Here is a 25935-nt window from a genome sequence, read left to right as displayed (position 1 = left end):
GTTAAACAGCTGGTCTTAAGTCTTACTCCTTTCTGATGTGTTTGCTTATTGCTATGAACTGACTTGTGAGAACTGCTTTTGCTATATCCCAAATTTTGATATGCTGTGTTTTCATTCTATTTTCAAGAAACTTCTAAATTTAATTTTTTAATTTTCTTTTACCCAACAGTGATCAAATAGAGTGTTATTTTGCTTCTAAGTGCACAGTTTTTCATTCTTTATATTATAGCAGAGTAGTCTGAGTAATGCTTTGAAGGCTTCCAATGTTTTTTGTTTTTTAAATCTATCAAGGCTTGATTTGTGAGCTAACTAACATACAGTCAATTCTGGAGAATGTTTCAGGTGAGCTTAAGAAGAATGTATATTGAGTTTTTGTTGGATGCACTCCCCTGAATATGTCTATGAGGTTGTGAATTGTATAGATTAGATCTGTATCTTTGCTGAGTTTCTTTCTAGTTATCCTTTTTTTCTTTTACAGTGGTATACTGAAGACTATCCACTATTATGGAATCATCTATTTTCTTCTTCAAGTCTGTTAACATTTGTTTTATGTTCACAGCTCTATCATTTGGTGTGTGGATTTTAATTAAGTTTATGTTCTCTTGCCCTACTGATCCCTTAAGCATTATAGTGTCCTTCTTTATCTCTTATGCTGGTTTTTACCCTGAGGTCTATTTTATCAGAGATTAATATTGCTACTCCTGAGTTTTATTGGTTGCCATTTGCTTATGTATTCTTTTCCTACCCTCTGATTTTTAGTTTATCTCTGCTTCTCAGGTTTGCCACTTACAGTTAGCATATTGATAGGATTTGTTTGTTTATCTAATCTGCTACTCTTTTTCTCTTAAAGCTTTCACATTCAGTGTGGTTATGGATTGGCAAGGTTTTACTGCTACCATTTTGTTGAGTTCTTCTGTGTTGTTGCTGGTTGCTCTTCTCTAATATCTCTATGTAAAGCATTTCCTTCAGAATCCCTACTTTTGTTAGGTTATGATTTTCTGAGAATGCACTAATTTTTCTCTGTCATATTTGTTGGGCAGTTTTGTTGGGTACAGGATTCTCAGTTACCAGTCATTTTCTTCAGAGTTTTGAATATGCCATCCCTACCTGCATGATTTTGGCTCAGAAATCAGTACTTACTCTTACTGAGTTTCTACTGTACATAACTGTTTTTTTTTCTTGAGCTGCTTTCAGAATTCTCTCCTTGTCTTTGATTCTGGAGAATTTGACTATGATATATATGTTTGGGTGTTCTTCTTTTGAGATTTATGCTGTTGGGGTTTGATCAGCTTCCTGGATGTATATTTTCTCATTTTCATGATACTTAGGTCACTCTTCTACAATTTTCTTGGTGCCTTCTTTTCTTTTATTCTCCCTGTTCTGGAATTCCAATCACAGCAGTATATTATAAATCCTGATAGTGCTCCACAAAATCTTTATGCTTCAATTTCCTTCCTTCATGATTCTGCTCTTTTGCTTTAGCACATTAGTGCTGATGCCTCTACTTGCTGTTTGCTGATTCTATTCCATCTCTTTAATTCTGCTCGCCTGTCCCTCTACCATTTTGACAGCTTTTGAAATATTAATTTTATTATTCTGAATTGCAGTTTGTTGTTCATGGTAAGGAGCTGTGTTATCAACTCTAAAGCACACAGTTTGAATCCACCAGCTGCTCTGCGGGAAAATGATGGGTAATCTCCTCTCATGAGATTTACTGTCTCTGAAAACCTTGCTGGAGGGTCAGGTATGAGTTGGTTCCAACTTGATGGCACATAGTAGCAATAATAACTATATTTCTCTAGTGAGAAAGAACAAATAGTTGGAAATAGAAATACCGTTTGACCCAGCAATTCTACTACTGGGAATATATCCTAAAGAAACCATAACCACCACCCAAGCAGATAATGCACACCTATGTTTATTGTGGCTTTGTTCACAACAGCAAAGAGCTGGAAACAATCCAAGTGTCCATCAACAAACAAATGGCAAGAAAAGCTGTGGTATAGTCACATAATGGAATACTATGCTGCAGTGAAAAACAAGGAACTCATGAAATATTATACAAAATGAGTGACCCTGGAGGACATCATGCTGAGTCAAATATCTCAGTCACAAAAGGTGAAATACTCCATAGTGTCACTGTTGTAAAGAGGGTCTGATATCAGAGTTGGGGAGAAACTAAGAGGGGATAAATACTGTATAATGCATTGAAACAGATATGGGAGAGAACTGTCTAGGAAGAATATATGATTAGGTATTATCATGACAAGAGTCCAGAATGAAAGCTGCATAGTGCAGTGGACTGGGTGGGAGATTGCATAACAATGAAAGAATTTTTTTTTAAGTTTTCCAAGAGAAAAGTGAACTTGGGGGAGGGATGGGCAGGAAGGAAAGTGTGCAACAATTAATGACTGAAAATCCAAAGTCTCTGTAAACTTTTATTAAAAGAAAAAAAATACTCTAAAACAAAACAAAACAAAAATCAAGTTTGATGGAAAAAATACCAACAATGGTTTTATTGGCTTTGTCTTATATTTATCTTTTAATTATGAATTATCAGAAGTGGATCTCAAATCCTTATTCTTAGTTTGTCTTATTCTGGAAGCTCTGTTGAAACTTGTCCACCATGGATGATACTGCTGGTATTTCAAATACTGGTGGCATAGTTTCTAACATCATAAAAACTTGCAGGTCATTCCAATAGAGTAAACTGACAAGCGCAAACTATGAATAAGCCGCATCCACATAAAGAGTCCTGATATGAGATACCTATTTCTACAGGGCAGCTTTGGTGGACTAAGGAGTTTGCTGCTCACCCAAAGCCAGGATGTTCAAATCCACAAACTAGCTATTCCAGGGGAGAAGCTGGGCAATATCCTCCTGTGTGATTCAAAGCCTCGGAAAAACCTGCTAGAGGATCATCTGTGAGCTGGGTCCAACTTGATGGCACATAATAACAATAAGCAACTTTCTAGCCACAAAGAACAAATAATTATTTTTAATAAACCAAGTGCTGAGAATGAACTCCATGGGAACAGGAAAATGGAAGTTCACCAGTACATTGTCAGCCTTTAAAAGCCTAGATCTTAAAGCAGTAGCCAGGGCGGTACAGTGGTTAAGCACTTGTCTCCTAGAGAAAGGACAAACTCATCAACCATTCCTCAAGTGAAAAATGAAGCAATCTGCTTCTCAAAATATTACAACCTTGGAAATGATACAGGTCCCCTACTTTGCTGTAAGGGTCATTCACAATGAGTTGAAATTGACTTAAGAGCTAAGGGTTTGGTTTTTTGACTATGTTAGGTTGTAAAGAAGCACTCAGTAAATACATGTGAATAGATACTGAGAATGAATAATAAAAGTAGTAATATTGTTCTTGGATTTCCTTTGAACAGTCTATCTGTGAAAGCTACAAGAGAACAGGAAGCAAATCTGATTTATAAACTGTAAGTTATAGTGCTTGGTAAGGGAGTTAGTGGTAAAATATGACCTCTGTGAACATATGGAACCTCTGAAGAATCTCATCAGCCACTTTATTTTCCTTGTACATAAAACTTTTTTTTTTAAAAGAATTCTGTTACTATTGTTTTTTTTTCTATTGTTTCCAGAATTACTTGACTATTTCAAAATACAAATATTTTGTTTCTATATCATTTTTAACCTCACCTTCTTCTTTGCATTTCTCTCTCCAAAGAAGGTTGTCTTCAGCCAAAATTCTCCAGTAGCGACATGTCTGAGCCGCTTGCAGCAGGTCTTTGGGTTCCAGGAATGAAAGCACATACAGTGCCAGCTATGAAAAAGAGAAAAGCTTAATATTCTCATACTTAAATAACACTCATAGAAAAGGTAAGTTAATTATGCACCAATGAACTACTTTCACAAATAAAATAGGAGTCTATATTCTAGTTTCTAAATTATGAAATATCCTATCTTGCAACATTCAAAATATGTTTGAAAACATAAAGAAACAATACAAACATCCTATTGGCTTTATCAAAATGGTTCCACTAATTCTTTAATTTTTCAAAATTTATTTAACTTCTCTTTAAGCTCTTTAGCCTTTACTTAGTGAGCCTGAAACTCAAAAATAGTACTATTTTTTATTCTTGATAATACACTGTTTATTATTGTTGTTAGGTGCTATCTATCAAGTGTGCCTCAGGTCCTCCTCAGTTTAAGCAAGCAGGGTTGTGTCATTTGCCTAACACAGGGTCACCTGCATAATTCAGGCTATTGCTGGATCTTCCTCCAATCCTGATGTCACATTCCTCCTCATAGAGCCTGGCCTCCTGGATATTTTGTTTCACATATAGACTGTAAAGGCATGGAGACAAGACGCATCCCTGGTGTACACCTTTTCTGATTTTGAATAATGCAGTGTTTCCTTGCTCTGTTCTGATGAATGCCTTCTAATCCAAGTGTAAGTTTAGCAAAAGCACAATCAAGCGTCTTGGGATTCCCATTCTTCTCAAGGTTAGCAAAAATTTGTTGTGATCCACACAGTCAAATGCCCTTTGCATAGTCAATATAAAACAGACTTTCCTCTGTACCATCTGCTTTCAGTAAGATCCATCTTACATTGGCTATAATGCCCTTAGCACCATGGACTCTTCTAAATCTAATCTGCACATCAGGCAGTTCTCTGTCAATGCACTGTTCCAGTTGTTTTGGGGTAATTTTCAGCAGGATCTTGCTTGCATGTGATATTAATGATACTGTTCAATAATTTCCAGACTCTGTCAGATCACCTTTTTGGGAGATGGAACCAGTCAACTGGCCATGTGGTTGTCCTGCAGATTTCTTCATACACCTTGGTGAGAGCATCCAGCATGTTTGTTGAAACAGCACTGCAGCCTTCAATATGGATTGAAGCTCAAAATCAAGAAAACAAAGTTTCTCACTACGAGGCCAAATGGTAGCATCATGACAGTCAGTGAAGAGACTGAGTTTGTTGACAGCTCCAGCTTGCTTGGCTCTACAATCAACACTTTTGGTATCATCTACCAGAAAATCAAAAGATGAATTGCACTGAGAAAATCTGCAGTGCTTAGGGACCTCGCCAGAAAATTGAAGAGCAATGATGTCAGTCTAGAAACTAGGGTGTACCTAATTCAGGCCTAGGTCTTTGCAATTACTAGCTATGCATCAGAAAGCTGGACAATGACTAAGGATGAGAGAAGAATTGATGCCTTTAACTTGTGGTGCTGGAGAAGAGTACTGAATATATCACGAACTGCTAGGAGAACAAACAAGTTGGTTCTAGACAGGGTGAAACCAGGCTGTTCCTTGGAGGCAAGGATTTTTAAGTTTTATCTGATACACTTTGGGCATATTGCAAGAAGAGACCAGTCCTTAGAGAGGGACATCATGCTTGGGAGGGTGGAGGGACAGTGCTAGAGAGGACAGGATGAGATAGATTGACTTAGTAACTGGGGTAATGGGGGTAGGTGCGTCAGAGACAATGATGCTGCCTGAAGATAGAGCAGGGTTCAGAGCTGTTGTACATAGGGTCACTGTGAGTCACAAGCGATGCAATGTAACAACAATAGTCAAGTATGACTCAGGAATCCAATGAGCAGATGAAACAGCTTCTCCTATCTTGAACTTATCTTTCAATCTCCACCATGCTTGACACTATTGTTGAAGTCACTGTGTCACTCCATTTCATGGAGGATCTTCCTCTCTTCTGATGACCATGTGCTTTTCTTAGCATAATGCCTTTTTCTAAGGCCTTGCCCCTCTTGCTAATATGCTGCAAAGTGTGTGAGACAAAGTTTCACCATCACTGCTTCTAAGGAGCACCCTTGTTCTTCCTCCAAGATAGATGTTCTGTTCTTTTGGTAGCTCACAGTATATATTCAATATTCTTTGCCAAGGCATTGATTCTTCTTTGGTCTTTCTTATTCAGTGTTCAACATGAAGATGCAAAGAAAGCAAATGAAATAATCATAGATCAGCTCAGCCACACCTTATTCTTTAAGCTAATAATCTCTTTCTTTAGTACTTCTAAGATGTCCCTGAAAGCTCATTTGCCTCATGCAACTTGTCTTTTTATTTCATAACTGCTACTACCACAGCCACGATTATAAAACTAAATCACTGACAACTTCAGTCTTTTCTCCATCTTTTATGATGGATGCTGTCCATTGGTCCAGCTGTGAGAATTTTGTTGTCTGGAGGATGAACTGAATTCATATTGAAAGCTTTAATTTTTTTTCTTTTTCAGTATGTGCTTCAAGTTTTCTTTTCACTTTCTGCAGGTAAGTTTGTGTCATGTGCACAACATAGGTTGTTGTTCTCTCTATTACTACAATGGAAATTTAGTGTAGACAGAACTGAAATGCCTACTGAACAGTGTGACTAATAAGAAAACAAAATTTCTCCTTTTTTGTGTTGAATGATTTTAGATTAATTTCATACAGGTAGATATCATCACTAATAATTCTTTATCAAATCAAAGTATTATTTATTATCACAATGACAAACTTTTCATAATATCTGCAACCCTGACTACGATTTAGAAACAATTATTAAATGGTTTTACAGACATAAAATAATTATGTTCTAATTACTTTAGTCTGCTATAAGGGTTTTCCTCATAGGCTAGAGAGAGTTGTTTGTTTAGTTAGATGTCTGGTGTATCATTAAACTGAATATTTTGTTTTGAGTAACTGCAAATGATAATTTTTAATATATCAATTCAAAGAAATAAAAAAAAACAAACAAATAAAGGGAGAAGAAAGGAAAAAAGAGCATTGATAGCTTCTGAGTATGGCTATTAGTCTCAAAGATCATGTAAATAATTAACATTAAGAGAAATAGTTACTTTAGTTCATCTAAATTAAATTACAAAGACTAAGAAAATTTTGTTTAAAGGGTTAAGGGTTATACAAGGGCTAAAACCACAATTTGGTTTTTTAAAATAGTATTTATTTAATGATATAAAAGTAAGTATTCCTAAAGACTTTGTTAGATAAGAACCAAGTTATTTAAGATGAAATGGTATAACTGTATTCAATTTTACATATGAGTATGCATATATATGCACACAGACACATATACTCACACACATATATACAAACATACACATTTATTAATATTGAACTTCTGAACCGATGTACTAGCCACCTAACTTTTTAAATCGCCAATCTAATCAAGCTTTCAATACTTTATTGTCAGTATACCAATAATGTGCTATCACTATATAATTAATGGCACTTAACAACATCATATAAACTACAACTTGACATAGAAGTGATAAAATACAAAATTATAACTGTGGAAGAGATGTTATTTAATGCTAAAAAGACTGGAATGCTTACATAAAAAAAGTCTATTCTTTATGTTTGTTATCTGGCTATAAAATTAACAGAAAAACTTACTGGATCATAAAAGACATAACACATGCACAATTACTTAAATTACAAAGGTACATTCCAAAATTAGCAGGTGGAAGTTTCTTTAATAATTATGATTAGGAGAGCTGTTAAGTATATGCCTACATCAAAGAATATAAAGAAAGTTGAAGACTAAATCCATAAGCAATTGTAACACTTTAAATTAGCAAAGGCCTTAATCAAATTTTGGACTTCAAATTTTGAACCAATTAAGTAATTATTTACATTTACATACTTCTTCCAATAAATTAAGTAAACAGAAAAATAAACATAAAAAATTCATAAAAATACAAATAAAATTAAACATGCCAATCAGAAAAGAAGGTCTGAACTAGGAAAAATCAGAACATTAATATGTTAACAATAAAAGCTTATGCAGTGTTTTAATTAAATTTCCAATCAAAAAGGATATAATTCATTATATGATTCTTACAATTTCCTCAAAGAAAGCAGTTTTTGTATGTGGAATTCCTCACATATTGTATATAATACATTTCAACAACCATAGTAAGGATAAGTTTCTTTCAGAAAAAGTCAAATGGTTTAACTAAAAAACTTTTTATTCAATTAGCTTGAAGATGAAATTTACACCTTAACAATTCTTTCAAAAGACCACTTCTCAGAGTTTTCATGAAAACTTAGAAACTCAATATCTATCTGTTTCAGATAACTCTTCAAACTTATTATTTCAGTAGGTGTTCTTATTCTTTGTTTTACTCCAAAACCTATATATATATATATAAGACCATCATTTTGTACATAAGGAGCACTGGTGGCCTAGCATAAGACGCTGCAATGGAATCCCAGAGGCACAGGGTTCAAATCCACCTGCTGGATGGGCAATCTCTTCCCTTGTGATTTACTGCCTCTGAAAACTCACTGGAGGGTCACAACATAAGAGATAAGACTACCAACATAAGTACATAAGAGATAGCCAATACCTATCTAGAATTACTGTATTTTTGGATTAAAATAGTAAAATTTAAAAAAAAAAATCCAAGGAAAAAATAAAGAAAAATGTGCCTGTTAGTACACTGGAATTTTTGGGTTTAGTTTAGATTTTCTATGTCAGTATATATTCTTTAATATTTACTTATAAAAAATAAAATGTGGTTTATCACAATCCTATCCTTTAGGACTAGTAAGATTTTTGGCAAGATTTTTGAGATTAATAAATAAATGTTGGTAAGGAGATTTGAGATCTCTTGAAATGAACTATAAATTCATTTTCTGACAGGAAAGTGGGATTGCACTAAGTAATGATACTACTTAATTTCAAATAAGAAATGTGTTAATTTCCTTAAGGACTTAGATCTAAAGCATTATTTTCCAAACATATAAAACACTATTCAAAATAAGACTAAAGGTAAAAATAATAGCTAAAAATAAAATCCAGAAGACATGCTAAACCAGGACCATCTCAGGTCCTATCTTTTACTTGGTTAATCCTTAAAAGAATGCTTTGTTGTTGTTGTTAAGTGTCCTCCAGTCATATGAGTATGACACATAGTGACCCTATGAACAGAAACTATTGGCGTTTTTCTCCTCTAAAGTTTAGAGTTTCCAAAGGCATGTTGTTGAGGAAGTGGATGCCAATCCTGCTTCCAAGCCTACCTTATGTGAAAAAAAAACCCCTTTCCTTTTATCTATCCCTGATAGTGATAATTTGAAGTTGGTTCTTAGAAACTGGTATGTCTTTTTCATGTTTTTTGTTGGCATTTAGTTGCTATTAAGATGTTATTATAAAAATTCAAACAAAGCAAAGCAAAGCCTATATGCACCATTTTTCAAAATAAGCAGCTAAATTGTAAGAAAGCCTGTATTGTAACAAAAAAATCCCAAACCCCATTATCTAAAATAAGAATGATAAATGGTAAAGTAAGAAGAATGTATGAATGGTGAATCAATTAACTTTCAGTGAAGCATGATAAAAATGTTTCCCTACTATGAAGACCTTGCATCCTTGGAGGCATCGATTCTGAGGCTTTGTCTGACATACTTTGGGAATGTTGCAAGGAGGGACTGGTACTTGGAGAGCGACATCATGTTTGGAAGGGTGGAGGGACGGAGAAAGAAGGGGAGACCCTCGATGAAATGGATTGATACAGTGACTGGGATAATGAGGGTAGGTGTGTTGGAGACAATAAAGTTGGCACCGGATAGAGGAGGTTTCAGGACTGTTGTACATAGGGTCGCTATGAGTCGCAAACTACTCAATGGTACATAAGAACAAGTATGCAGCACTAAAGAACTACAGAAATTCATAAAATGCAACATAGGCAAGTCTAGAGGACATTATGCTGAGTGAAATAACTCAGTCACAAAAGGATGCATAGGACCACTCCTATGAAAATAGGAGGGTAACTTGGGGGTGGAGAGAGCAAAAATAGAACCTACAAACAATGGACACTGTAAAGGATTAAGACAAGGGAGGAGTTACATAAGGACAATATGGCTATTGCAATCAGCAAACAATTACAAGATGTAATTGTTTAAAAAGGGAGGGGAAAGAGGAGCAAAAGAGGGGGAGAAAAATTACTAGGACAGAAATTAGTGAATGGATGGAGGGGATAAAGGAATAGGCAAGGTGCAATGCAGACTTGATGAGAAAGAGTGATAAAAGGCATAAATAGTAGTTAATGATATAAAACACAATGTATATGAATGATTGTATAGAAAACAACATCTATGAATGACTGTAAGCAAATAATTTTTTTACAAACCAAAAAAGAAGAAAAAAACCAACACAGAAGAATGTGAGGCAATGTTAACGTTCACCCATGAAGAGGGGAAGAAAAAGTGCTTCCTATGTTCATTGGGAAGCAGGAGAGCTCATAACACTTTAAGAAGCTCAATATTTAAAGTATTTCGTTTTAGTATGACAGGGGAATGAATGAAGGACATATGCGAAGGGCACTGCATTCCCTAGTGATGTGGTGCACTGTGTGCCGGGTGCTGTCTGAAGGGTTGATGGTTAAAATCCACCTGCTGTGTGGCAGGAGAAAGACGCAGTAATAGTCTCCTTTCATTAAGATTTATAGCCTTGGAAATTGGGTAGAAGGCTGCCATGAGTTGGAAATGATTCAGAAACAATGGAACTACTTTTGTGCTAGTGCCCTTAGTACATATACAAAGTTTATTTGAAAACATGGACTCCTTTTTGTTGTTCTACACAATACCATCACCATCACACTCTATTACTCAAAGCTTTCATAAATTTTGTTCTTCAACTATCAGTGGTGATATGCCATGTCCTTATATGAAATATTAGCATTTCCTTTAATATTATCTTCTTAGTTGACATGATAATTAGCAGAATACACGTAATAATTTTTGAAATATAAATGTAAATAGCAGAGAACTGTAAAGTAACAAAAAAAGAATCATAAAACTTGCTCTGGAAGAGAACTGGGATCAGTAACAGAACAAGAGAGCACTGTTATTTTTAACAAATCAGAATTTAAAAATATTAAAACAAGAACATCAAGAAAATGAAATGTTGTACTTCAAATAATTTAAGAAAAGATTTATGGAAGAAATAAAAAAAAATAAAGAAACTAGAAAGCTTATGCCAATACATAAGATTTATTCCACTGGTGGAAAGAAGTAATTTTTTCCATAAACATATTTTATTCTGAAAATGACATTATTAAGTTATGTCAGTCTGCCAATTATAGCTCTCTTTAACATTAATTAAGAGTATTAAACTGACAATACTAAATACCATAAGTACCATGACAATGTTTAAAGGTTATCAGATGAGTTCAATAGCACTCAATGAAGAATGAAGCTTACCTCTTTAGGGAGCAAGGAAATGAAGTCTCGTTGAAACTGGGGTTCTATCACTTGCATCATATGCTTTACTTGAGTTGGTTCACAACTATCAATAAGTTCATCTAAAGCGAGCAATTTCTCTGGTCCACTCCAGCTCTATCAAACAAAAATTAGGAATTTCTATTATTTTAACAGATGTTCCAAGTCAGAAACTCATGAAGGAAAACTCACACGTAAACACAACCAAACGTGCACAAGGTAGGTTTCTGAAAAACACTTTTTGGCAGTTACTACAGTAATTACATGTTTGTCTACTACAAAGATACTGGTTTCAAAACCAAGAAAATTTTATTCTAGAAACATCTATTTGGGTTCCTGAAAAAAATAGGAAATTCCAATTGATGAATTTCTCCTTTCTCTACATTCTTCCTAATGGGCACCATAAAATTTGATGATTTTAATAAGGTACTCATTTGAGAGTTAGGAGATTAGCAGCATCATTTAGAGAAAAAAAATTAATAACTAGATTTACTGCACATCTGACAAGTATCTCCCATAAAAGAACTTTGATTTGTTATGTGAAAATAGCTTCAAATGAAAAATAGCAAAATTATAAGAAAATAGTTGCTAATTCAATAGAAAAATTAGAACATGAACAGAGGGGGGAAAAGGGTAAAAACTAAAAATACTGAAAAATCAAACACCTACAATAATTAAAAAAATATGAGCTGTTTTAAATCATACTAGAAGATTATCTACTAAAACTTCAAAAAGTGAAGTTTTTTCTTTGAAAAAAGAAAAGTCATGACTCAAACAAACAGAAGGCATACACATAAATTACAATGGTTAGAATATCTCTTCACAGTAATCATAAAACATCCCAATAGCTTTACAACATACTGGTGAAAGACCATTCTTAATTAGGCTTCTGTTTCTGTAAATCCATGCTGGTTCAAGTACTTCTGTGAATTATTATATTCACATTAGAAGTGGGTGAAAAGACCAACAGGTGAGGTTTGCAGCAAGAAATATCTGGATTGACATGCCATTCCTTGCTCAAATTAGGAATTTGGTGTTTGTAACATCTGAAGCATAGTATCTGAAAACTATGATCTACTAAGGATACAGGAAGGGCAATGCAGAATACTTTTTATAGTATTTAGTTAAAAAGTAACCCTTTATGGTCTACAGTTAACATCATTTCTTCTTTCCTACCAGAGTTAATTTAATACATAACTATTTCTGTAGTAGTTGCTGTTAGCAGTATTTCAGTTAATTATCATGCAGACCCAGAGATTTCTTCCACCGTACCACTTAATACAAGGAAACATGGGATCCACTATGTTCCATCCGTCCCTTTTGATTCTTTACATGTACCGTTTACCTTGAGCACTCAGCTTGCATCATTTTGGTGTGAGTCAAGGTTTATACACTGAAATTTAAAATCCACATATACAGGATCTATTAAAGCCAGTTAACTTGAAGTTTAATTTTTTTTCTTTCACAAAACTTAAAATCTTGTTTGAAAAGTAACAAGATCTTAGACAAAATTTACATGGATCAATCTTCACTTCTCTATGAAAATTTAACATCAGTAGCATAAGCTTATATGCATTCCTAAAAGATCCAAGGTGCATTGCATAATGTGCTACTTCTCTTTTATCTACATTATAAGATATGTATAGACACAGTAGAGGCTGTATATATTTTGAGTGATAGATAACGGCTACTTGATTAAAATGGTAGTGTTGTTATGTGCCATCGAGTCGACTCTGACTCATAGCAACCCTATGTACAACAGCCCTGAACCCAGCTTTATCCTGAGCCAACTTTATTGTTTCTAACACACCTCCCCTATTACCCCAATCACTGAGTCAATCCATCTCATCCATTGTCTTCCTCTCTTGTGCTGTCCCTCCACCCTTCCAAGTATGATGTACCTCTCCAAGGATGGGTCCCTCCTTGCAACATGCCATGACATGTCAGACATACTCAGAGATTCAACATCCTTACTTCCAAGGACCAGCCTGGTTTCACCATCTTCAGGACAGAATTGTTTGTTCTCTTAGCAGTCCATGTTATGTTCAATACTATTCTCAGGACTACAACTGAAAGGGATCAATTCTTTTATCACCCTTAGTCATTGTCCAGCTCTCTGATGGACAGTAAGTGACTGTGAAGGCCATAGCCTGGATCAGGCACACCTTAGTCTCTAGACTGACATCACTGCTGTACTGATTCAAGACTAGTTTTCATTAAATTGCTTTAAAGTAGAATAATTTTACCATATAATTATCTTACTCTTTTTTGCCTTATATGATTTTAAACAAGCTATCTGGTAATGTTTTGTGGTTAAAATTTTGATTAGCAACACAGCAGGTCAAAGATTATGACAAACTCCTTTTTATGGTTAAATTTTGATGATAAAGATATTTTATGTAATCTTTTGCATTAATGATCCTGTGTAATCAGTAAGTGGAAAAACCCACCAAAATAAATCTTAATTTTCTTTGTTATATGCTATAGAGTCACTCCAACTTATAGTGGCCACAAATACAACAGATCAAAACTTTGTGCAATCCTGGGTCATCTTCACAATCTCTGCTGTGTTCAAATTCATTGCTGGAGTAATCTTTTTTCTTCTTTAATTCATCTTCTTCTTGTTAGGTGCTGCCAAGCTGAGCACAACTTATAGCGACCCTATAAACAACATATCTGAACCCTGTCCTATCTAGTTCCATGCTTTTCATCTTATACACACAGGAGCCCATCTTGCTGTCGTCACACTGTGTCAATTCTCTCCTGAAAGTCTGCCTCTTTTCCAGTGAACCCTCCACTTTTCCATCTCATTGGGTAATATATTACTATATTACTTTACTATTCTGTTTTAGATAATTACTTTACTAGCTATTGTGCATATGCCTAATTAATAGGTTATATATCTATTTAGTCTTCCTTCTTACCCCTCATTTAATAAGCTTTTAAACTAATTTAATAGAAAAACAACTGTAAAATATGCTATTTACTCACTAAGAGATCGAAATGTATCAAGGCTTTTGGGAAATGGAGTGCAGAACAAAAAAAGTCAGCTAAGGGATACACACTTAATTCAGATCTTAGATGTTTGAAAGTGAGTAAGAAAGTTCGATATATTAAAGACAAATCCCATGGGGGAAAACTGTATTTGTATAGTAAAATGTTTTGAAACTTTCATGTAGCCAGAATCTGACCATTGCTCTCCAGTTCTATGCTACCATTCTCTCAGAAGGATTATTCCTATAATCTCCTACATAATTTTTCTGCTCAAAATTCTCAATGGCCTCCCATTTAACTCCAAATAGTATCATATACTTGGATTAGCAGTAAAGAAGTATGAATTAATATGAAACCTTGGAGATAATGATCTTAAAACAATTACAACCACTTTGTCAACCTGTAATGAGGAATAGTGGAACAGTGCAATGAACACATGAATAGAGGACCAGGAGGCTTAAAGGAAACACTGTCACTAGTTATGCTACAATTTAACCTCTTCAAGCCTTAGTTTCTTTATTTGTAAAAGGAAACTTCTGGGAAATTCTGATAATTGTTATTTTATTTCTGTTTTCCTAAAACAGTGAGTGTAATGAAAAGGAAAATTCAAATAGCATTTCCCTTTTTGATGCTTTTCACTGAAAAGCAAGAGTAGTTTTAAGGGGATGGGGGGAAAATTGAATTTCCAAAAGTGTTGAGAAGAAAACTTAATTTGTGGACAAAATTACAACTGCAGATTTGAAAATATTCCATGAAATTAGCATCTTATATCAAGTAATTAGATGATCTAGTTAGTGGTAAGAGTAAAAGGAAACGGGAAGGACATGGAAGTTCCTTACTTACTTTGTATCTCAGAGAACCTCACTTGCAAAATAAAAGACCTGGTTTGGAACACTGTTTTCCAAAAGTTGGTCAAGCAGTGCAACAATCACTGAGTCTTACAACTCATCAGTTTGATTCAATGGCCAATGTAAGACTTAGGACATTGGAAAACAAACAGAACACTAAAAAAGCAACTAACTCAGTTAATGCAGTGGAGTGACAAACCAGCATCTGGAAACTATTGGTTTGGATCATCCATTCAGGTATATTTCATGACTTAGTGTAACACTTGCATTCGACAAGGTAAAGAACTCCCTTTCCGAGTCTCATTCAGCAGATAGTTGTCTGGTTTGCTTTGAGGGGTTCCAGGATTAAGATTCTTAACAATCTCCTATTTTATTTGAGGCAGTTTTAATTTTTAAATTCAACTCATAATAACCAACTTTTACTTTCTACAAAACCATAAATTAGCTCTTCGTTTTGGTCAACCTTGATTAATGTTAAAATATTAAAGATGTATTTTCCCTTATCTGCCTTCTGGCTAAACACATGACCCTTACTCTTTCAACAAAGCTTCTTGATGATACTGTTCCTAACAGAAATGTAAAATAATACCAAATATTTCCTCAACACTATAAATGTTACTATTTTGTTAACTAATAATTAGAAAATCTAAAAATAAGTCCAAGAAAACACAATTTTCTAAATGTTACCATGAAACGTGATTAAATTTGAGCAACTTTCATTTTGCTTCTAGTCTCAAAATGCAGAAGTATCTTCTACTTTATTTTTTGAATCTGTGGTTATAATAAATCTTCTGTAAGCTGTAGTGTAAATGTGTTTTGATGAAAATGTTAGGTTAAGAATATCCTTATAATGCTAATAATGGTTTTCCACATAATCTACCTCTGTTCTTCACAGCAATACTATGAAGAAAGTATTTTGTTTTCTACTAGTTTATTTACAAAATTCAAATACATTGCTTTCAAGAATAAATTCTTCCAATTTCCCTCACCTCCCCCATCAAGCTATACAACCCCATGATTAATCCCCTCTTCCCCTGCACATCCTCATCCCTCTGCTTCCACTCTCTCCCATCCCTCTTGGATCCGTATACTCATTCTACAATAATGGTTTTATACAATATTGACTGCTGGTACCAAAGGTATTAACTGTGGATCCAGGTAAGAAAAAATTGTTGATCGTTTCAGTCTTCTCTCCATCTATCATGATGTTGCCTACTGATGAAGTGCTGAGGATTTTTGTTTTCTTGATTAGGTTGAAAGGTAACCCATATTGAAGGCTACAGTTTTTTACTTTCTGCAGAAATAAAATCTTTGATTTTCAAATCCTTCTCACTTTTCTTAAGAAAGGCTGAGTCATCTGCATAAAGCAGGTTGTTAGCATGTGCTCCTCCAATCTTGATGCCATGTTCTTCACCATAAAGTGCAGCTTCTTGAATGATATGCTCCACTTACAGACTAAATAGGTATGGAGAAATGATACAGGCCCGACACACACCTTTTCCAATTTTAAACCTTGCTTGGTTTGGACAACTACTTGTTGGTCTAGGTGTAGGTTTTGCATGAGCACAGTAAGTATTCTTCTAGATTCCAATCTTCCCAATGTTTGCTGATATTTGTTGTGATCCACATAGTCAAAGGCCTTTGTAAGGTCAATAAAACATAAATAGATATCCTTCTATTCAAGATATTCTCTGCCTTCCACCAAAATTCATCTCACATTAACAATGATATCTCTGGTGCCATGGCCTCTTCTAAATCCAGCTTGAACATCTGGCAGCTGGTTTGTTTTATATAATCTTCAGCAATACTTTGCTGGTATGTGAAATTATTATTATTATTGTTTTGTAATTTCCATATTCTGTTGGATCATCTTTTTTGGGTAGGGGAATAAATATGGATCTCTTCCAGTCAACTGCCTTGGTAGGTGGCTTCCAAATTTCTTGGCACATACTGGTGAATACAAACAGTGTTGCATGTTTGTGGAAATACATCAACTTGTTTTCCTTCAAAGACTGGAGATTTATTTTTTGCCAATGCCTTCAGTGCAGCCTGAATTTGTTCCTTCATTACCAGTGATTCTTTTTTTTTGTATGCAGTATATTTTACTCCCATGAAATAAACACATTATTTTTCATATTTGCTGAAAAACCAGTGATTCTTAAATATGCTACCTTCTGAAATGATTCCATATCAATCCTTTTTGGTACAGTGACTTCTCAATCTTATCCAACATAAATACTTCCAAGTATAGTTTTAAGCATATTCACATGGTTTCTTTCTTTATTTTCAAGAGAGGATGAGAATAAAGAGTGGTTATGTATTAGCAAACAAATTACCCAGTTATTAAGGGGTAAATGCACATTTCTTCCTTCTAAATCCCATGTTCTACTCAGTTTATCAGTATGTTTCTGAAGGTTCATCACAAAAGAATGCTAATGTCATCAATATTTTTACCTATTTTGAAAATGTCAAACGAATAATACCACATATTAAAATTCAAATGACATAAATGAACAAAATATTCTGATCAACTTTGTGTCACAAAATTAATAATTTGAAACATCAATAGAAAAGTAGAGTAATTCTAGAAAAGTAGAATCTATGGCCATAAAAATTCAAATACTACTAAATGGTTTCCTCTTTGGTTTGCACTTAAACTTTGCACTGACATTCTGTTTCAACTTTTTTTCCCCCCAAATGATGTATCATTTGTTTTCATTCAATTTATAAATTCACTAGAGGGTTTTTGTCAGTATTGACGGAGATGGCTGAAAACAATGCTGCGTGACTGCCGGAGAAGCAATAGCACAACAGTAAGAGGACAAGCCTTCCCATTTTGCCTGTTACACAACAGAAAACTCATCATTAAATGTCCCTAGCAGAGTATTTGTAGAAATCACGCCACGTTAATTATCCCTCAACTCTTCTAAATAGGTCAATAACTCAGTACTTCCGACTATGAAATTATATCTTTCTACATGTTAGGCATTAAAGCATTTGTCAAACTTTAGGCAAGAGATTAAGTTCTGCTTACTTTGGCAGCAGCCCTGAAAATAATGGGCAGTGCAAAACAGTAAGATCCTGGGTGTGCCACAGCCAGACATGACACTCAGAGGAGTCTACCTGTCCAGCTGACTTCTCATTGCTAGTCTTATTGTTAAAGAATTAGCATACTACGCATTATTCCTTTTCATTAAGAGTAAGCTTTGTTCTTGTCATATTAAAAAGCAATCAAATATACCCATTTATACACCAAAATACTAGTCTACCTATTTTTCAGTTCATTGATTTTTACTCATGCTAAGAAACACATTTTTAAAAAACAATTAACAATTATGCTATTGAACTATATCTAATAATTCATGGTATCTTAGATTTGATGAAATACAGTAGGTGGTAAAATGTAATATGTGATACTCCACTAAATAAAGCACAAGGAAACCATTTCTCAAAACACTGGCAAAATATAGGCCAATAACACATGCAAAATGAATCTTACCCTTGAATACCATTGATAAGTATTGTATCATTTCATACAAAACAGGAATTCTGTAGGTTGTTTACAGTGATGATAATGCAAAATAGTACCAATAGTGTCATTCCTAGTCAACTTGAGATTTTTATCACAAAAGTTATTTTAAAAAATCAGTTTCTGCTTTACTAGCAAGTGTTAACACTGTCCACATTGAACGAATGTACACATTAATTTCCCTATCTCCTTTGACAGCAATTCTTTATATAAATACAATGTATATGAATGATTGTATGAAACACAATGTAAATGCGAATCTATATAAAATACAATACATGAATGTAACACAATGTAAAGGAATACCAATATGGTACCAATTTAAAAATATCCCTATTTCCTTTGATTAATCAGAAAGAACAACAACAACAAAAAAACTTTCAGTATTTTCTATACTGTATAATTATTTCTTGAGTCTTAGTTTCCTCTTTTCCTAGTGGGAAAATTAAGTTATTAAATGAAGGAAGAATATGAAAATTTTAGGATTTTGATAGCATGTTAAAATAAGTCATGACTCTAAAGTAAAATTACTGCTGGGAAATTAGAAAAGGATTAGGATGAACTCTTTGGGGAAGAGTTACATTTAAAGAAACAAATGACTATAAAAATAAATTTTAAGAACAAAAGAAAAAATCTTTGTGCAGTGATTCATCTCATTTTAATAATAGTTCTGTTGACATTTTTTTGGTGGTTTGGGTTAGGTTGTTTTGTTTTGTTTTTTTTTATCAAAGAAAACCATAAATAAGCCAAAACCAAAAGCCTTTCCTTTTTCTGACCCAGAGTTTCTCAACCTATTTACTCTGGGTAAAGTCTCTACTGTGAAAAAAATGTCTTTAGATGACTCCACATGCAAGACAAGGGAGATCTGATGGCTTAGTGGGAAGGAATTGCACTGTGAACACAAAAGTATATGTTTAAATCCACCAACTGCTTTGCAGGAGAAAGTTGGAAAATCTCCATGTGTGATTTTTCTGCTTCTGAAATTCTACTGAAGGGTCAGTTCCAACTTGATGGTAAACAACAACAATCTGTTAACCAAGAGTTGGTATAGCACAGTGCTCAAAATAATTTGCAGTTAATCAAAAGCGTGGCAGTTCAAAGTCACCAGCCACTCTGGAAGGAAAGAGGATGCCATCTGCTTCTGTGAAGATTTACGGCCTTGGAAACATGAGGAGTTCTACTCTGTCCTACTGGGTTGTGAGGATTCAAAACTGACTCAATGGCACTGGGTTTCTGTAACCCTGTTGATGTTAACAGAGCACTTAGTAGAGTAGTCCATATGGACTTGCACTGCTAACTGAAAGGTGGTCTTACTCTGGCTGACTCAATCCACCAGGAGCTCTGTGGGAGAAAGACGGGCAATCTCCTCCATGCAATTTACATCCTTTGAAAAATTGCCCGAAGATCAGCTATGAGCTGGTTCTGACTTGAAGGTAATGAATTTGAATACTGAGATGCCAATCGTATCTCCTACCCACCTATAACACCCAATAAAACTGTTTCCAGACAGAAATTTATGTGCGTGTATCTAAAAGGCACGTGTAGAGGTGTAACAGTCAGCTGGAAATATTGCTTTATTTGGTTACTGACTGAATGAAATTTATTTACTAAAATAAAAAATAAATACTGCAGCTTTGCTAAAGCCATCTCAAAAGCAGAAAATATTTTTTAAAAAGCACTATTTAATTTAGTTTTCTGGCTATTAAAGAGGATTTGGTGAGGTTTTTTCCTAGATATTTAAAATATTAAGAGTTATATCATTGAGCACGCTAAAAACCTGAAATATTAAAAACATATCTTCCTTTCTATCCATATGCCCTCAGACAGGTATACAATATCTAAATATTAGAGTAACCAGAAGCAACAAAAGATATTAACTTCGATTATATGGTGAAATCAGAGATACTTGCACTTTGCATCAAATATATTATTTTGTATTTGCAATAAATACTTAACCAAAGGCTTAATGTATACCAGTAGTATTTTTCTAAATATTTGACTTATAGACATTATTTCACTGAAAAAAAGATATATGCCAACTTAGTATCATTAAGTTATGAACTCATCTTAGGAACATTTTTGTCAAAGCTAATCCGCAACAAAATTTCAAAGAATTTTAAAACAATAAGCTTCCAAAAACTTAAAGAGTGAGTACCAATAAAATGTTCATAATTAAGTAAGTCCTAGCTCAGTATGGCACTGACGGTAAGAAGCTGTATCAACTCAATGACAGCCACAGTAAGTTACTGCCAGGGACGAATTAGTGGAGCTCTTACATTTTTCCTAAATGCCTAACTTACAAGCAATGAAATTCAGAAAACAAATGTATGTTCAATAATCCTCAAAATCCAAACATCATGGAGAAAAGGTTTTATTATTTAAAACATTAAAATTAAAATATAATTACATAAATTAAGCATTGTACTACTATAAAATATTAAAATAAGAGCACTTCATATTGACATAAACCCTCTCGATTTTCTTATAGTGTCCATTCAGTGGTTTCCATCACACTCAACAACCAGGATGTACAGCCGTCACCACTAGCAATTCTAGAACATTTCAACGATCTTCAAAAGAAACTCCAAATCTCTTAGCAGTTAGTCCCAGTCCTCTTTCACCTCCATCCTCTGAGAACCACTAATCTACTTGTTCCTGTGGATTTGCCTTTTCTGGACATAAACATGGAATCATAAAAGATGTTCTTGAGTCTGGCCTTTCACTTAGAGTAACACTTTCAAGATACATCCTGCTATACCAATACTTCATTCTTTATGTCTTGGTAACCTCCTATTTATGTAGAAAAAAGTGAAATAGTTTCAAGTACTGTTTGAAATATGTCACCTGAAACATTTTCAGCCATTCCTGGAGGCCTGTGGGCGGCTGGACAGATGTGATCCGGCGCCGTTGTTGTCCTTGGCCATTGGCTGCTCTCAGGTCCCCAAAAGTTGTTGGTGTTGCTGAACATGGTACAAGCCCAGTGGTACTACAAAATAACAATTATTAAGATAGGTGAAACAAAAAGAATAGTTATTAAAGACAAAGCTTCTAATTTAATAAGGTGACTGATGATCTGGCATATTTAACACGTAAATCCATTTGCTACTTCTATTTGCTTATTTCCAAAAAGCAAGGGTATGCAAAAACCTATTTTGCTATTATTAGAGTGAGTTTCCTCACTCCCACATAACCACCTGTTATTATCCCAGCAATGCTAACTGCAACCAAATGACAGTATCTCCACAACAAAATTATAAGTCATTGGTACATAAAAATATTAAAACATTTCCTTAAAATATGTATGTCCTGCCTCTGCTTCTCCTATGACTGGTCTTATGTGACCTAATTACATAAAAGTTTAAATTTTCTTTATAAAAAAATGGAAAAAAAATGCTTTAAAAAAACCTCAGAAACAGATGCGGTATGTTCAAATGCTTTGTACTTCACCCAGTCCCATTATTCTAAAGTTTGTTTCATATGTCTTCCAAATTGCTAATAGTATTACCTCTGTCTAATTTTATATTACTGATAAAACTTAGTTCAGATCATAACTGGCAAGAAAATCCATGATTTACGCCTATTCAAAATAGTAGGTCTTGAGAATTCACATGTAAAATTAAAGCAAATGATATGACCTAAATGCATTTATTCAATTCTATTTTGTCTCTAGAAAAACCCAGGAATAATGATTAATAATCTATCTACCCAGTACCTAACTCTCCTCAAAATGGCCAGTTAACAGCAGAAACAATATAGTTATAATTACATTAAAGGTATGATCTTTTACCTTCTAATGTCAGTGTCTAAATTATTTAAATTCAAGGTAAGCAGCAAATGTCTTTTTCTTAGAGACATTTGAACAGAGTAGGAAAGTTTGGGACTGAAAATGAGGATTTAAAAATAACTTGTCATTGAGCTAAGAAAATAAAGTGTTTTAAAACCTAAATCTAAATTATATCCTAATAGTTGACTATTGTACTTTGATAAATTATTACTGAAAGAATTCCACTAATTTTTTTCTAGCCAAGCTATCTCATAGATACAGATATATATCTATATATATGCCAATACACACATTATATATACACCTACCTCCAACATGAGAATTGTTTTTTAAGTACATTATCTACTCTTTTAAATCCAATATAATATAATTGCTAACATGATTTTTTAAAATTTTTAAATTTCAAAGGTCATTTCCCATTTTCCTTTTCACTAAAGTGAAACAAGAGTTACTTTCTAAGAGGACCATCATGTCATTATTTTTAAAAAGCTATCATAAATATTACTAAACATCAAATACGTATCTGTTGTTGTTATTGAGCTTTATCAAGTTGGTTCTGACTCCTACTGGCCCTTTTTACAGAAGGACACTACCTGGTGCTACTCTGCACTCAGTGTTCACTATGTCTGAGCCCCACTGTGGAGTCACTGTGGTAATTCATCTCATGGAATAGTCTTCCTCTTTTTTAGATAACCCTCTACTTTACACCAAGCAAGATGTCCTTCTTCAGGGACTGGGTTTCTCCTGAGAACATAAATATTTTACTAACTGCCAAAGTCTCCCAAAAATACCAGGAAATTTTGGTAAGCTTCCATCTTTCAAGTTGCTTTCCTGATACAAAAAGTAAGCAACTAAATAAATCTTATTACAATATGTTATCAGCTTAATAAAATCAGTTCTCTCATAACCTGCATTAAAAACAAGTGCATATTTTTTAACCTATGTCCTGATAGCAACCATTATTTAACCAAGATACAAATTAAATGGCTGACTAGAATCTATACATTAAACAAATAATATATTTTTAACATTAAACTTAGCTTACTCATTCAAGAAATATGTTCTCAAGAAGGGAAAATAAAAATGAGTGAATAGAGTTTTACTTGTCTCCCTATCACTCCACACCCTCTGGTGGAAAAGCCAAAATACAGTGATATTGTAAAATGGCAAGCAATAAGAGGGAGACCAACAGTTAATATGGGCAAATCACATAGGAAATAGGGCATTTCCTGAATAACTGAGATACTTTTATTTTCTCTCTTGTGTCACTTGTCCACATTTTGCATGTTAAAAGTGCTTTTAATTACAAATTCTTAATTTCATAGGAGAATTTAGAGTATTTTCGGTAACTTGGCAAAATTTAAAAACCAAATTGTCTCTGAAAGCAAGAAATGCAATCTGTAATAATGTTCAATCCAAAACATATGTCGGAAGCATTCATTTCATTGCATCACATAGAATAAAAATAACTAAATCAAAGTATTTTAGGGGCAAAAAGGAAATGTTGCAATCAAAATATTCACATGCTTTTGCAAATGTCCAATTAGTTACTTGAAGAAGTGAAAATTTTGCAAAAAAGAGGCAGTAGCCTTCAAGATACTTTTGTTATTTAAATTTTAGAATACTATATTCAAAATGACATCCAAAGCCAATTTTAATTGGCTGAGTTAATATATTTTATGCTTAAGTCAGCCTAATTAGTGTGAGGAGAGTGGGCAAAGTTTTAGAGTGACTGAAAATCCAAAAATAATGGAGTAAGGCAGAAAACAAGACCACAATGGCATTAGTTGTTATAGAAACTATCCTGTTTGTAATGTATGCGTTAAAAACATAAGATTTACTATAGAAATAAAAGGAGTTTTTCTTAACATTGGAATTTTATAAGCCTTAGTAAGCTGCTAGTAAATGTAACTTCAGTTTTGCATAGACAAATGTACCCCTAGAATAGCAGTTGCTATAGTAACAAGACATATTTGCTCATATTCACATTTTAGGATTTTTTTTAGAACTTCTTAAAATTTGTGATTTAAAAATTTTGTTCATAAGAGAGCTTCTGCCCATTTCTTACATCAGTGTATTACTAGCAAAATATAACCCCTTAGTGACTGACAGTCTTCTTTCCTTCTCCTACTTTGCAATTATGTATTACTAAATTTCCAGTGATCTCAAATGTATTATGAGTCAACAGTACTAGTAAAATTGGTATTCAGGAGGATCAAATGAAAGAAAACTCCTAAACTTCCAGAGTCATCACCTCTTTAAAGAAACATAAGAATAATGAGAGAATCAAATATCACATTTAATATTACCTGGTATACTCTGACACTTTGCATGGTTTCTTGCCCAAAGAAAAAGAGCGGACCTCAGAACCATGGTCCAACTTTCTTTTCATCTACAAAGTAAAACAAACAATATGTTTAACATAAAATAACCTGGCAAACTATCAAATATTAAGTTCATGAATGTAATAATGAGAAAGAAAATTTTTAGATGCCTACAATCCTTAATAGGCACAGTTAATTAATATAAGAAAATAAACGCCTCATAGTTTTTTCTATTACTTGTAGCTTGCTTTTACTTTCAACAAACCTGGAAGAGTAGATTTCCCTAATATTTCATCCAGAATAATAAAATATAATGATTCAAAAATTAGTTATGTATAATACCATCTTTCTTCAGGATAATATAGCTTTGTTCTGTAGCTTAGTTATCAACATATAAAAATCTCATGTTTACAAAGTAAAGACCCATACTTAACATGACTCTTGATTGATCTTTAAAAATATATTTGAAATCTAGACTTTTAAAATCAAAAGTGAGAACTTTAAACATTTATATAAATGGATAAAGATAATATAGACAAATCTAGAGAGAATATACAAGAGGTAAAATAAAAAGAGATACTACTTGATATATGCACTAGATAATATATCTTTAATGACATATCTGACAGATACTCAGGACAAAATATTCTAATTTGAAAAGTAACAGGAACAGGAACTTGTTCTCCAAAAAACAAGTTCTATCTTTATGTAAGGTATACCCAGCATTTAAAATTTTGTTTTTTCATACTATATTACACTAGAATATTCAGAATCAATTTTGTCAATATCAGTATTGGAATTTTTCACATATGTATTTTAAAACAATAAATGAGATCTTATAAGAGCTAATGTTTTCAATAATTCTTTTTAGATTTGTGTTCACTAATCACTGTAGCATTTTAAGTTACAATGCAAAAAAAATCACCCTAAAATAATAGTTATTATCATTTTTATAAGGTGAAAACCCTTGTTTTACAACAGCTTTATTTCTTTTTTACCTATTGCGTCCCATGGGAACATCATTACACAGCATGCTACAATATAAAATAATAAAGAGCACGAAAAGGACTCTATAAACTCTTTTTTATCTACATTGCAGTTAATAATAACCACCATATTCTTATCTTCCTGCAGAAAAGTTTTCTAAAATACAATTTCCTAATAAGGACCAGAGAAAAAGGTATGGCAAGCTCATGGACAATTTGCACTTTTAGTTCATGAACTACCTACTGAAAAGAAACAATTT

The 25935-nt window shown here is 33.6% G+C and overlaps 1 protein-coding gene across 5 annotated transcripts in view; it reads right to left on the bottom strand.

The window, feature by feature from the left end:
• FBXW7 (F-box and WD repeat domain containing 7, E3 ubiquitin protein ligase) overlaps nucleotides 1–25935 on the bottom strand; it is a 253699-nt gene that overhangs the window by 16881 nt on the left and 210883 nt on the right. For all 5 annotated transcript variants that reach the window (XM_006884471.1, XM_006884470.1, XM_006884472.1 and 2 more), the window contains 4 exons: nucleotides 24675–24757; nucleotides 21426–21567; nucleotides 11193–11327; nucleotides 3667–3790 (listed from right to left, as the gene is read on the bottom strand). In XM_006884471.1, the coding sequence (XP_006884533.1) occupies nucleotides 3667–3790; nucleotides 11193–11327; nucleotides 21426–21567; nucleotides 24675–24757 (484 nt within the window). The remainder of the gene's footprint in view (nucleotides 1–3666; nucleotides 3791–11192; nucleotides 11328–21425; nucleotides 21568–24674; nucleotides 24758–25935) is intronic.

The sequence above is a fragment of the Elephantulus edwardii genome, unplaced genomic scaffold (genome assembly GCF_000299155.1).
Source record: "Elephantulus edwardii isolate Elephantulus edwardi_28Jun2011 unplaced genomic scaffold, EleEdw1.0 scaffold00034, whole genome shotgun sequence".
In the NCBI taxonomy this organism is placed as follows: Eukaryota; Metazoa; Chordata; class Mammalia; order Macroscelidea; family Macroscelididae; genus Elephantulus; species Elephantulus edwardii.
This window is presented reverse-complemented; position numbering and strand designations above follow the sequence as displayed.